Genomic DNA, 15,489 nt, shown 5'->3' with positions numbered 1-15,489 from the left:
AGCACATCGGTCTCTATCATGTGTCCTTTCACTTTGGATAATGTGAAATATACCAGATGACTCTGTGGTTGAGTCGCTTACCTTCTGATCCATCACAACCAGTGTACAGATGTACTATTGGATTAAGGACACGAGCCTCAGTGGAGGAAAAACACCAGTATGGGCCTGATAGGCTGAGTGGTCTGTTTTTGTGCAATAACATTCTATGATTGTTGACTGCCAGTCTGGTCTAATGATTTATAATCCAAATAATACGTTCTACTTTGCTCCTTGATAAACTTTCGATGGAACCTGTTGGGGGAGGAGGAGAAAGCAATGTTCCTAAATGCATTCTGTTCTTGAATTAACCCATGCTTTATGGACGGGATTAAAAAATGTTCTTAAAGACCAATTATCTAGACTGAACACCTTCTCCTCTCCAACCTCTGGACAATTTCTATAGGCTCTTGAAACTCCAAACTATTGCTATGGTTTCTTTAGTTTGTGAGGATCTGGGACTTTTATTCTCAGTACCTGGAGAAGAAATTTAAATTTGAAAACAAATCTTAGGTCAGGCACTCTTATGGCCCAGAATAAAAGTGTTTGTGATCTGCGCTTAAACAAACATCCAAGCTTTATTTTTAATGATATTAATAATAGTTCTTGCATTTGATATATCGCCTTATCACATCTTCGAGGCATCTCAAAGCGCTTCACAGAATATACTGTAAAGTGAATTGACTGTATATTTTGTGCGCGAAACACAACAGCACACAGCAGTGTCCCACAAGCAGTCTTGGATTGAGTGACAAAATCATTATTTTTAAAAAAAAAAAATTTTGTGAAGGGATTATTACTCTGGAAAAGCAATCTGCCAATCGACTAACAACCGTGTTCCTACTTGCTGCTAAGTAAACAGAGGCGTGTGGAGTAAGGAAACTTACCCAATATTTCACCCTGCCCTGGAATGATAGCCAAATTAGCCGAGATGTCATGCTCAGACTGAACAGTCTGGTCAAGCATTGTATAAAGTACTACAAATAGTTCCAATTGCCGAGATATAAGGGGACACTCAAGCCCTGGAAGCAATGCAGAAAAGAGTAATGAAGCTGATCCCAGAATCAGAGAGATGAGGAACACATGGATAAACTAGGGTTCTTAAGTTTTGAAAGGAAACAACAAATTACATTTGTACAGCGGCTTTCACGTCGGGAGGATGTCCCAAGGTGCAGGATAGTCAGGGATTTGAATCTGAGTAGGGGGTTGGGATCAGGGGTCATGGAGAGCAGGGAGGATAGGTGGGTGGTCGAAGAAGAGGGTCTTGATTTTATGTTTTTGTGTTGTTAGAAGGGACTATGGGATGGAGTTCCAAAGGATGGGGCAGAGGAGCTGAAGGACCGACTGCCGATGGTGGAGCTCTAAAAGGAGTCCACTTGACCATTGACTCTAAACTAGTTTCTGAAATAATCCCTCAATTACCATCTCAAACCATCAGGAAGCTCACAATAATTAAAATTGGAAAAGTTAAGATAGATTCATCCAGCGATTTTAATGGCTGCTTTTAAACTTGTATCATAGACTGGACTTATGCAAAGTGTGAAAAGCGCTTTACAAATGTAATATTGTTGTTGTTGTGGTTGGTGTTGGGTGTTCGGTGGTACTCAACAAGCGTTAACGTATTAATGTTATGTGCTTTATCATGATTATAGGTTCAGTGGAGCTACACCGGCCTCTGCAAGTAATGATAAATGCCTTAACATCAACATCTGTTCTTCTGACGTGGGGGCAGAACTATGAAGAAGAGTGTAATGCGGATGTTGACAGTGAATGTACAGATGAAAGGTAATGAATTCAAGCCATGTTTTATATTTGTATTTGCTAAGGATGTGGAAACAGTTTGAACTGGATCTGCAGTTTCTTAACCCTTTTATTGACATTTATTTTGGCCTCTGAATGATTTTATTTGTCAAAGCAGAAGTTGCAGATTGTTTTTATGTCCACTCAAGCAAAAGAGTTTGAATCCCATAAGAGGCCTTGAGCTCCTAATGACACTTCAGTGTAGTAGTGAGGGGCTGTGGCATTGTTGGAGGTGACATTAAGTAGATGTCCTGTCTATCTGCCCTGGTGGATATTAATGATCCCTTGGTACCATCATCAACAACAACAGCTTGGCACTTACATAGCTCCTTTCATGTGTAATGACGGCAAAACGCCTCAAAGCACTTCACAGGATTTACTGTAAAGTGTAGTGATTGTATATTTTGTAGGCAAACACAGTAACCAATATGCACACAGAAATGTCCCACAAACACCCATGAAGAGAATGATCAATTACATCTGGGGAATTGTTGGCCTGGACCCTTCTCTTTTCTAATTGTGCCACAGAATCTTTAGCATCCACCTGAACAGGCAGGTAGGAACTGGGTTTAGCACTCATCCAAAGGATGGCATCTCTGACAATGCAGCACTGCATTTGGAGTGTCAGGATAGATCATAAGTTCAAACTGCTCACGTGGGGCTTGAACTCAGAATCTTCTGACTCAGAGGCGAGAGTGTTGACACATGGCTTAATTGCACAGTTTCAAAGATAAAATCGGAAATTATGTTTTCATTTTGTTCAAAGTATCTCAACTGTGGGCTCACCTATCCCTGATACCCCAGAATTCGATCCGTTTTAAGTGCAATGCTTCAGATTTACTGCGCCGTTCTCCTTTTCAAAGCATGGAGTAGACGGTCTTGAACAATGTGGTTAATCTGACGTCAGTCAGGCTAACTGACCTACATGAGTCTAGCATGGCACCATGCTGTTCATTCAGCTTTCAAAGTGCACTTTGTGTTTATGAAGCCCAGTAGTTGCTTTCATCAGTTTTTATTGGCACTGGATGTGTCTTAATCTACGTGTTGCATTTAATGGTAACAGTACAGGCAGACATGACATCAACTTCCTACTTGGGAGTTTCCTAAATGCTCAGTCTCCCCAGATGCAGTATATCGTAACAGCACAGATTTGTTTGGTTCACTTTGAGTAGCATTTTGTGGCAGAGCAGCTCAAGTTAAGGGTGATCATTGTGTTTCATTTCCCATCAAGTGACCATTCCTGGATCAGAAATGGCACAGTTTGATTCAATTCGGGGTTCCACTGAGTTGCTCAATAATGGGCCTTAGAGAGCGATCTTTTGTATCACTTCTGCATTCCACTCCCACTCTTTCTCATGAGAAAAAATCCCCAAATTGAATGTTGATAGATGCACAGAGTTTTTTTTGTGGCTCTGCATTGCAGCTGCTGTTTCGATGCTTTCAGACCATAAATTCCGATATTGAGAAACACTAATATTACAGTAAGAAACCTGCTCAAACATCATGATGACTGTTACTGTAATTTAATCCTAAACCACTAAAATAATATTACAACACATCTCTATTATTTCAATTGACTTACTTTGAAAGTGAAAATAAAACATTTTACAAATTTAACATCTGTTCATCCAGTGGTCTCATTTTTGTTCTAGTGTCTGACTTATTCCCGCTCCTTCTTATTTTTATAAAATTTTATCTCTTCAAACTATTCCAGCTCATTTTCTAAATCTTGAAGCCAATTGCTTTCCTTCTTTCTTTCAGTCTCCTCTGCTCATTTTGGAAGGTGGGAGCAACATTTTTTTAAAGACATTTTCGGCTGTTCCTTTTAACACGCCATTTTTAAGGCATTTTCATTACTTTAAAATGATTTCAACAGGCTAGTTATATTGTTAGCCCACAAAAGCACACAGTCTTACAATACATCCTGTGAAACGTTTTGAGATGTCCTTCCAACGTGATATACCGATTATTATGTAGCCAATCAAAATGTAAAAGCCTGAGCATTAACAAGTCTGCACCATAAATATATCTTTGCTAATCTCTGACACACATTTTAAGTGGAAGTAGGTGACACAAATGCAAATTCACAGCAGCAGCATTCAAGGAATTGGGGAGAGAGGCTTGCTCCACTCCATCCGTTAAACAAATGTGTATTTAAGATATGTTTATGTCATGGATGGTATTGCATTGGAATCTGAAATCTGCCTGAGTCTGGCTATTTAGTCTTCAACTTTGTGGATAGACGAAACAACAACAACAACAAGATTCCATTTATAGAGCGCCTTTTACGTCGGGAGGACGTCCCAAGGCGCTGGACAGTTGGGTCAGGACCCGAGCAGGGGGGAAATGGTCAAGGTGAGGGGAGGGAAGGGAGGGAGCGAGGAGGGGGTAGAGCATCGAGAGGGGAGCTGAAGGCACGGTCACAGAGAAAGGTCTTGAGACCGGCCTTGAAGGAGGAAAGGGAGGAAGCGGCGAAGGCACTGGGGGATGGAGTTCCAGAGCCTAGGGGCTGAGAGGCTGAAGACCCGGTCACCGATGGTAGGGCGGTTGGGGCGGGGGATGTGGAGCAGACCGGAGCCAGAGGAACGGAGGGTACGGGCAGGTAGGTACGGGGATAGTAGGTCGGAGAGGTAAGAGGGAGCGAGGCCGTGAATGGCCTTGTAGGTGACGATGAGGATCTTGAATTCTAGACATTCCTCTCCCTTGACTTAGCTACAGTGAGCCAAATACAGATTGGAGTAAAGTTGATGAAGGATTGTGGTGCTCTTCGGAAGTTGTGTGCTGCAGAGATTAGCATCCATTGGCATCAGAGTCACAATCTTAAATAATGATGGATGTGTGTGTGTGTCCACTGGTGCGCCTAGTGATGCATTCACCTCAGTCACATCCAGTAAATATCTGTTAGGATAACTATTGAATATATTACTAAATTGAGCCCATCATGATCATTTCTAGTGCTTCTTAATTTACAAGATCCTAAGGTGGATTTGGATGAAAAAGGTCCTTTGGCCCATTTGCTGTTATGCTTCCACAATACACACCCTACCATCTTCTCATCACAGCATCAAGTTATTTTTTAATTTAATTCAGTGTCCTGGCCTCAGCCACCCTTTCTGGCAGCCGGTTCCAGGTGTTAATTACTCTCTGGGTAAAGTTACTCTTTGATTTTTACCAAAATGGGATCAAATTAGAAAAAAAGTAGAGTTTTTTTGTTTTAAAGTTTCTGAATACAGTACATGTAGTGCATCAAACGTGGATGCACATCCAACACAAGTTTAAGATTATGTCGTTCGTTTCAACCATTTATAGTGTTCCCAGCCACAAGTTACATTATCTTTTTATACGAAAGAATGTGTCTTTTCATAAATCACTATTTTATTTAGTTGCATTTTCAATCAAGTTGACGTGCCAAGTCAAGTGGCACTCCAGATTTCCTTCGAAAAGAATGCCTTTCAAGATATGTAATTTATTTGGCTAAAATTCAATGTCAAACATGATATAGAGACGAAACATTGTGAGTGTAGCTGAACACATGGTTTCTGTGAACAATTTTGCTCTATGAATTGTTGTGTTATTACTGCCTCTGACATTGGGTTCTGTGGATAAGCATCCTCTCTATACAAGTATGTTTAAGATGATTTTGTTTTACAGAAAGATGATTTCTTTAACGTTTCTTTTAGGCATTTTACTGTTCGGTACAGAGAAAAAGAAAAGAACAAGAAATGGCTGTATCAATTCTGCCCAACAACCAAAACAGTGGTGGACAAACTTAAACCAAATACTGTTTATGAATTTGGGGTTCGAGTTACCAAACCGAAAGAGGATAGTATCTGGGGCAGAGCCACCGCTCACACTACTTCTGCGACTAGTAAGATGATTTCATTTATCATACTCTAGTTTGTTTGTTACTAATCCTTGCATTTGGAATATCTGTTGTGCTTGAGGAGAGTAACGTACAACATTAGACCTAGTAACAGAATAATTGGCAAATATGTGAATTGCTCAAGTAGTTACATTTGGGTAAGTCATTTTTAAAATGGTTAGCATCGCAAGATCACAAGGCTAGTTCAGATGAAGAATGCCTTTTGGCCCATCTAATCTCATCCTTTCAGAATACCTACCTTTCTGTTTTCCCACTGCAGTGTGACATAAAAAGGTACGTGCCATTGGTGTGTGCTTCCTGTAATGTATGATCTTCCTTTTTGCTTAGCTTCACCTTCAAACACGAGAACTGAACAAGTCAAAATCAACAAATTCAATCCGTACTTTAAGAAGGACAGAAACAATGGTGACATGGCGAAATTGAAGGTATGTGACGCAGACTAGTTGGAACTGGCTGCCTAAACACTTCTCATTTCAGTGGAAAACAATTCAAATTCTTTTCTTTTTCAAGGATAAAAATCATTTTTGGAATCATCTGTTTTTTGTGGCCAATAGCTGGAGTACTTCTATAATCCAAGAGTGATTTCATAGTGTGATCAGAGGTACAGATGTGCAGAGTACGGCCTCGTGACTGACAAACCCAATATGTTCGGTTTGAAGGCTTCGTGTTTCAGAAAAGAATTGCTACAATATTAATCTGAACAGTGAGGCAACTTGTCCACATAAGTAACTGTAGGCTTATTAATACATGCAAGATAATAGTGCTTAATTCTGGTTACTTCAGTATCAAAACACTAGGGGAACCGATATAGTTGAAATATCCTTTTTCTGAAAATCTTGGAGCAATTAGGTAAAATGTGATCCTGGTACAAAATAGATAAAAATGAAATAATCTCTGGTTAGGATTGTGCTACAAAGTTGTAAAACAATTAAGGTGACATTAGAAACTATGTCAACGGCTTTGTACCTCACTGTTTTTATAATGTATAGAAGTTTCCAATGTTGCTATTCTGTTCAGTTAATGCAAACATTGCCATCTGGAAACCTGCCTTCATCACTGCTGCAATATTGTGTTTGGTTTTAGTGACTAGCGCATCATGTAACATGGGAACACACATTTTTCTGCAGTTTCCCAGTAGATTCATTTCAAGGTTCTCACCCTCATCTAGAAATTCCTCCTTCCCCAGGACCTCCTTATCTCCCTGGTCTTCCAGCTTCCTCCTTCACTCGCTCCCTCCGGTCAGGCTTGCTGCGCGTCTCCTGCCCATTTCATGCCACCATCAGTGGCTGGGCCTTCAGATCCTATGCCACTTAACTCTGGAAATCCCTCCCTCTACCACTCTGTCTCGCCCCTCTCTTTCTGTCTTTAAGTTCCCCCTTCAAAACTTGCCTCTTCAAATATGCCTATGCCAACCTTCCCCTTCCCTCCAACCACTTCTCGCCTAAGCCTTCTCCTCTCCCTTGCTGAGCTTTCAATCTTGTCCTGGTAAAGCACTCTTACCCTAACATTTATTATAATTTATTATAAAATATTATAAAATAAAATAATAATAATAATATAATAAAATTTAATATAATAAAGATATTACCCTAAAATTTGAGGGGTCAGAAGCTCAATCTAATGCAGAGGATTGTCTAGAGTTTGGAATCCCTTATCACGAATGATTGTTGTATCTGAGCCCATAGCAACATTTAAAAATGAATGGGTAAATACTTGAAGAACACTACTACTAATAATAAAGCTTGCATTTGATATAGTGCTTTATCACGTCGTCACAACTGTCTCAAAGCGCTTGATATGATATACTGTAAAGGGCTGTGACTGTGTGTTTTGTGAGCTAATATGGCATAATATTAAATGGTGAGGGTAAAAAGTAAGATTAGAGTGGATAGCTTCAGTTGGATAGTTAGTATAATACCATGGGCCGAATGGCTTTAAACTTTCTATGATTCTGTGACTGTTCTTGCTCCAAACAGGCCATTATTAAACTCACATCTCCTAGTTGTTAGTTTCCTATCTGACACAATGGATGGTCTCACTTTATTATACACTCCTAGTGAATGAGGCTCAGCTAAATTTAAAACCCTTTATCGTTCCTTTGTATACAGACATGATTTATCACATAATCCCTCAAGAAAAAAAACAATAATAATTTGGTCACTTCAATCCACGACTGTTTGTGGGACACTGCTGTGCGCAATGGCTGCCGCGTTTCGCCAACAAAAAAAATTCAGTCAAATCATTTTACAGTAAATTCTGTGAAGCGCTTTGAGACATCTAGAAGACGTGAAAAGCGCTATATCAAATTCACGGATTATTGTTATTATTATTCGGGTCTGACCTTGTCCAGCTTTTCACTGTACACTTATTGACATGCAGAAGGGTACAATCTTTCCGGAATTCTAAGTTTTCGTAAGAATCAGTGTCAACATTAATAATTTACAGCTCCTCGAACAATGTTTCTGAGGGGATATTACCCTCTAATTTTACTTTGTTGTTTTTTTCCCTTTTCTGATCTCTTGTGCCTGAAGTGTTGTCAGACAGTCCAAGCCTCCTAAATTGCTGGAGGTCTGTTTAGGGCTGCTCACAGTTGCCAAGTGATGTCACTTGCTCCATCCATTCAAAAATTAGAAGCATCTGTAATTCTCTTGGTACAAACGCGTTTGCACATGGTTTACACATGGTACATTATAGACCTCAGTGTGGAACTGATGGGAGGCTGCAAAGTGAGGTGAATGGTGATGTCTGTAAAGTAGTGTTTAGTAAGCGGAAACCGTACAAAAAAATGTACTTTGAGCTCTTTAAACAAGAGTTTCATGGTTTGTGCTAAAATAAATGGAACAGATGGCAGAGGTCGGGGTTTGGTGTTTTGCCAAAAGTGAAATTACTTTTGCCCTGATAGATGTGAAAAAACAAAGATCACAGGATAATGGAGAGAGGTGTAAACCTTAATTGTGAACCGCCAAAGTGCCCCAAATATTAATGTGTGAATAAGTTTAGGAGGGATTAAAACATGGGTATTCTGTTGAAGAATCAATTTGATTCTGGTGATTGCTTTATTTATGTGTGCTTTTTGATCCAACCTGGAGCTGTGAGCCATTCAGGTGACTTTATACCTGGCGGGCAAGGAAGTTCTGTCATGGCTACACTGAACGCCCATGTGGAAACTCAGCATTTTCCTATCATCAGCAGTCTAATGTATTGGCGATGTTGGACTAAAATGCCCAACCAGCAGTCAACCACAATGATTACAGTTTAACTCATTGCTTCCTACAAAGCAGCCAGGCAGGCACGCAGCAATTGAATGTGACAAGGTGGGTGTTATTAAGCTGGAGAAAGGAAAGAGAAGAAAAAAGAAAAGCCCAGAAGCCCATCAGCTCCTCTCTTGGAATAATTTCCCCAATCTCTCCACACCCCTCATACTCTTTGCCTCCCTCGATGTTGCAGTCTAATATGATTTTAATTCCATGTTTAGAGAAAGACACATGTGCACTTTTAACAGGAGTCATTAATAGATAATTCCCTAACATAGGAACATTAAATTCAATTTGTAATGCTGATATTGCCAGCCTGGCTGAGATTATCGCTCAACATGGAACAGGAATCGAATGCTTATGATTTTGTTGCAGTTTTGAGGGAAGACTGAAATTAATTATAACAAAATAATCCTTACATTTGATATAGCGCCTTAACAAGTCATCAAGGCTAAACCTAACCCTTCACAGGTAAAGGGGATTTACTGTATTTTGTGGGCAAAACGTGGCAGCCAATTACATTCAGCAATATGTCACAAACAGTCGTGGATTGAGACATAATAATTAATATTTTTTTAGGGGTTATTACCCCTGGAAAGCCATCTGCCAATCGACAAACAACCGGGTTCCTACTTACTGCTAGGTAAACATGGACTTGAGAAGTAAGGAAACTTGCTTAAAGTTTCACCCCTCCCGGGAATCAAACCCAGGTCCTCTTGCTTGCTTATGGCACAGTACTAGGAATAATTGGTTCAATTTTAATTTAACGGCATTGGAATAAATGTGTATAAGTAGCTGATATGGAGGAAAAAAGTGAATTTTACAACAGCGATATGCACCTACATAGCACTTTTCTCATGTCTCAAAGCAGTTTATAGTTCTCAGTTGTCATAATAGAGTTTTACATCAGCCCTCTGATGTGGACTCAGTTTTATAATTATTTCACAGAAAGACATTTGTTTAACGCATCTTGAAAATATCAAAGATCAATGCTGGCCTGAGGTAAGACAGATGAGAATAATTTTTTTCTGCAGACTCCCCAAGAGATGCATTGTTCATGTGCCTGTGTTGAACATTAAAGTTTTAGAGCAGTCTGTAATTTTTTTAAACTTTGGGCACTGCTACAGAAGGTTGACCTCACCAAAAATCACTGTCTTTGCGTGCATACGTCAAGAGGCTAAGAGCAAACTTTCCCATTTTCTTTCATTTTATTCTAGTGTGCCAAACCAGTATAGGGATTGGCGAGGAAACCACTATAAATCTCCGTCAGGGTCTACTGGGGATAAGAATTCATTTCAAAGTAGAGTAGTTTGATTTACAATGTCACATTGGCTTTTTGCTTGTTTTGTTAATTAGTACCAAAGATGTTAGTTAATACATCATACGTTGCAATTGTTACCCCTTATTAAATAATCAAGTGGAATATAATGATTTATAAAAGCTAATAAACAGTTGGGCACTGTATTGTGAACTTGAATGATGGAGCAAATACTTGAAGAACAACTTGATGTTTTCTTTTATTCTGGGCACCAGTACAAATGTACAAAGACATGACCAAAAATACTTATTTTTGCGCGCATCAACAACAACAACAAAATTACATGTGTATAGCCAAATTTATCATCTTCTTTCACTTTCACAAGCATGAATCTGTCGGCCTTCCAGATCAACTCAATGGTGTTCGTTTTGACAATTTACAAATCTAAAAAAATACAATACACCAAGCTATTTTGAAATGCCCTAACAGAGATATGGAAATGAGCACATTACACAGAATTTTGTACTGGCTCTGATACTTTTAAATATAACACTTCAACTATTGTTGAAAACAACAGAAAAGGCCATTTAAATGCATTGAGAGAGACACTTGCATATATTAGAGTTTAATATTGTGGGTGGCAATTAAATACATGTTGAGTTCCTGGTACCTCCAGGTTGCTGGAGTTATATATACTTTCTCTTGGGCTCTAGTCTTTCTCATAATATTGAAAGGGGGTTAAAGGTTTGGTTTTATTTCCCATTCGAGTATAGAATTCCTGTCGGGGCTTTTAATTTTATCAGGGTTAGGTTAGCCTGCATATTAGGGTTTAATGATTTAGAGTTAGACACTTTAGCCTGGGTTTCTTGCACCACGCTTGACATGGCGTGACTGAAATTGGGAGCTCATGGAGAAGCAGTCCAACAGTGGTTTGTAAAAGGATTGCCTTCAGCACAACGCAAGTTTCTTTTATAGAATTGTGTTGGATTTTGTTAATTCATAAATGGTTCAAACACATGGGAATTCATAGAAATTGTAGCATTAGGAGGAAGTTACTCTGAGCTTTAAGCTCAACAGCAGTGCACAAACTCATTCAACGGTGCAAGTGCTAACAAGTCAACAGAACAAAAAACAAACTTCCAATGGCACTTGGCAATCATTTGTTGACTCCAGCAGTCTAGCCGACCCTAGAGCTCATTTCTGAACTGGAATCAAACCAATGTAAATCAATTGGACTTCCTCTGGAAAAAAAAATCTGAATGTTGTACTGTACAATTTAATTTGCATTCAGTTTTTTTTCTTTAAGAAAATATTGTTCCACTTGTGTAAAGGAACAGTCTGCCATTTTTAAAACCCTTCCGATGCCATTTTATTTAATGACTTTGTCGTCATGGTGGATGATTTGACTGAATCTAGATGAAACTAGATATTAAACTCATTTTTGCAAACAAGGATAACTCCCTTTCAATTCTTTCTTTGGTAGCCCAATGCACTTCTATGTCTGAAGTCTTTTCCTGGCAACCTATAAAGGTGTCTGCCTATAGTGTCCATTTCATTTTGTGGTTCAGAGAACCATTCTCCAGTGACCTCATGCATTTTTCAGACATTAAACCTGAATTATGATCTGTACCATCTGCATCTCATCTACAAGATGAGAAATGAGATGAGATCAGATGAGATGAAATGACAAAAACCTATAGAAAAACACACAGTACCGTACATGTCTATGAAGTGCTTGCTGGCACTCTTTGTTTCCAAGGTCAAGCAGCTTCCAGTTGGTTGCCAAGCAGTCCAAAGAACCACACCCCTACAATGAACAGAATAAAGGTGCTCTGGGTCTCAAAAGACTTTTCCCTGTTAGTTGGATTCCTGAAGCTGCCGCGGAGCACACCCAATCAAACAATGTGGTATCTGTTATCCTGGAAAATCAGGAAAATTAAAAATTCACTGGAGATTAAAAACTTTGTTTATTACATTATCTGACATGGCAGGTGGGAAACCTTCACATGGAACATTCCATCCTTTTAACATATTCTTTACACAGAGGGTAGGAACAATGTGCAATGAAGCTGAGTTTTATTGAGAATTGAACATTGGTTGGTTGAACAAGGAGACCACCAGGTCTGAAAGTTCCCCGGCTGATTTGTCCAGGTCTAGGAGCAAGTGACTTATAAAATGTTTTTGAGTCCCACTACTAAGGACACTAAAGTTCTGCCATGTACACTGAATTATTTATATTCATAACACATGTACATTGTTCTTTGGGGATTATCCTCCATTCTATATTAATTCTGTCTGATGATTTGCAGAGGCTTTTTGGATTGGGATCCAAAGTTGGCTATTCGTTTTGAAACTGTCAGTCTGGCATCCAGTCGGAAACTGATTTGATGAATCGGTTTCATTTGCAGTTGGGTTGCATACTGCTTTACATGCTGAAATATGCTTTTTTGTCATCGTAATACCTGCAGTAGTTTTGATTTGAAACAGCTGTGAAACAGTTGTGTTAGTCCACACCGTCTTTGAACACCAGTTTGTTGATTGCTGTTTGCTATATACTGCTTATCCCTTGGTACTATAATAATGGTTAGTATAGTGCCTTTCACACTGGGAGGACCTCCCAAAGCGCTTCACAGGATACACTGTAAAGTTCACTGATTGTGTTTTGTAGGCATAAATTTGTAGCCAATTTATGCACACCAAGGTCCCGCAAGCAGCCTTAAACTGAATGACCAATTTTATTTGGGGAAGGGGATTGTTCACCAGGAAACCATGAGAACTCCCTTCTCTTTTTCAAAACGTACCATGGGATCTTTAAAGTTCACCTGAAAAGGCACCGAAGACCTTGATTTAACGTCTCATTCGAACAACCCCTGCAAAGCATTGGAGTGTCAGTTTAGACTATATTGGTTCCAAGTTCTGATGTAGGGCTTGAACCCACAACCTTCTGACTCAGAGATGAGAGTCCTACCAACTGAGCCAGGCTGACACACACACACACATACTATGGTGGGATTGGGAGGGGAGAGGGTAAAGAAAGAATATACCTGAAGCACATTGGGGTTCACAAACAAAGAGAAGTCAAGCTGTGGAAGCATTGTACCCAGTTTTCCTCTTTTTTCTGTGCTGGTAGACTTCAATAGCCTCTTTCTCAACAAAGCCTCTTGTTTTCCCTTTTACAAAGGCAGAGCGTGAGCTCTAGGGAATCTCAAAGTATCCATTAAGAGAAATTGCCTTACAGGAATCAGCCCAACAATACAAATACATATATCTTTAAAATAATTTCTAACTCACACCATATTGAAGTTTCACATTCTTGAGCTATTTGTGGAAGCAATTTTGCACCGGGTATGTTTTTCACAGTTCTTAAGGTTTTGGCTGCATATCAGATATTTATTCTACTGGAAGGAAAAATGGTGCAGGTTTTGAATTTCATCGCTTGTGCATATGACTGAACTATGCAAACCTTACAATTGAGGCCCCAACTTACTGACAAGTTATGGAGTTAACTAGAAAAGGCGAGAAATTGGATTTAACTCTATCGGGTTAAATATGATGTATTAAACAGGGTTAGATATGACGTACTAAATATTAAATATGTAAGCTAAAATGCCTTTGCAATTTAGGGTGGTATGGAAATAGTGTGTTAATATTGTATGGAAAAATCCTGTGCGTGATTTGCTACCATTTTGGGGGGATATTGTACTTGCGTCTAGTTAATGGAAAGGTCCTGGTATAACCACATGATTCGGAAATTGAGTCATTTAATCTATGCGTGTGTCAGCCTGGCTAAGTGGTAGCTCTTTCACCTCTTTCACCACCGTCAGGAGATTGTGGGTTCAGGCCCCACTTCGGGACATGGAATCACATAGTCTAAGATGACACTGCAGTTCAGTGCTGGGAGTGCTTTGCGTTGTCTGAGGTGCCATCCTTCGGATGAGATGTTTTAAACCGAGGTCCCATCTGCTTGTTGATGTGGATGTTAAAGATCCCATTGCACTGATCAAAAAGAGAAGGGAGTTTCTATTGATGTCCTGGCCAACAATCTGCCTCAAAGTAAAATTGTTCACTCTCTTGATAGCTGTTAGTGGGACATTGTTGTGTGCAAACTGGTTGCCACGTTTCACCCACAAAATACACAGTCAATCCACTTTACAGTATATCCTGTGAAACGCTTTCAAATGTCTCAACGAGATGATGCAGCACTTTATCAAATGTAAGGACTATTATTAGTATGACATCAAGCCTGTATGTACGAGTGCACAAGGCTCTTTGGAACAGCATAGTTGTTGTGCTGCTGGTGAACTCCACTGAACTTTGGAAAACTATATCCAGGTAGGAAATATGAATGTGCAGTACAATGAAAAGACTAAGTACCAATATTAGGTTGAGAAATAATTGCATTGATAGTAAAATAACAATAGTATTAACAATATTTATTTCCCTAGCAATGTGCCTTCCATCAGGGTGCTTTGCTGTGGGTTTCCTCTTCCAAGCTCCCACTGTGTGCGTTCATAAGCTTGACAAAAGTGCACCCGATGCCTGTGTGAGAGGGAAGGAGACCAAAAACCCCGAAGATGTGTGTCACCTAGGTAGAAGGAAGGAGAAAGAGGAGGCAGTGGTCAGTGACTTCACTCCCTATTGTCTCTATTTACCCCAGACACTTCCAGACACCCATTTCTGAAGGTTTTCCACTGTGTAGCCACACTTCCCGCCCACTTTCCTCTTCATTTCTGCAGTACTCAATGTTAAGAGCATAAGAATTTGTTACGAGAAAGAAGACCAAGGTCCATCTAGTTCGCCTTACACCATCCTGATGGTCACTTGACATGTTGTATCCCAAACTACTGTATCCTGAGATATTATTTCCCAGCAGAAATGTATCTACTTTGTTCTTGAAACAAATGACATTTTCTGCTTCCACTGTCTCCCCAGGGAGCCTGTTCCATAAGTTTACTACTCACTCACTGAAGTAGTGTTTCCGCAGATTTGTTCTGAATTTACCCCCCTTCCTCTGGTTCTACTGTTCAGTGCATTAAATATGTTCTACCAAATGCTATTCCATTGTCTACCTTTCTGTCTGAGCTGCATTGACCTGCATCCAATTGTACTACTTGATGCGGAGCTGGCCCTTTTGGCAGGGCTGGGACCTTGTATTAGAAAGAGGATACAACGCCACCCTTCCTCTACATCTCCTTCTTCCCTGCCCTCCCCTTACAGGCAAAAGATGGCAGTAACATCCTGCTCAAAGATCTCCCACA

At 39.8% G+C, this 15,489-nt stretch overlaps 1 protein-coding gene across 1 annotated transcript in view; it reads left to right on the top strand.

Moving 5' to 3' along the window:
• LOC103180190 (target of Nesh-SH3) overlaps positions 1–15,489 on the top strand; it is a 148,572-nt gene that overhangs the window by 36,340 nt on the left and 96,743 nt on the right. The window contains exons 4-6 of the mRNA XM_042334033.1: positions 1,689–1,821; positions 5,517–5,704; positions 6,047–6,144. Of these exons, the coding sequence (XP_042189967.1) occupies positions 1,689–1,821; positions 5,517–5,704; positions 6,047–6,144 (419 nt within the window). The remainder of the gene's footprint in view (positions 1–1,688; positions 1,822–5,516; positions 5,705–6,046; positions 6,145–15,489) is intronic.

This window comes from Callorhinchus milii, unplaced genomic scaffold (genome assembly GCF_018977255.1).
Source record: "Callorhinchus milii isolate IMCB2004 unplaced genomic scaffold, IMCB_Cmil_1.0 Scaffold4, whole genome shotgun sequence".
NCBI classification, from domain to species: Eukaryota; Metazoa; Chordata; class Chondrichthyes; order Chimaeriformes; family Callorhinchidae; genus Callorhinchus; species Callorhinchus milii.
The sequence above is the reverse complement of the archived record's forward strand: the minus strand, read 5'-3'. Positions and strand labels throughout refer to the sequence as shown.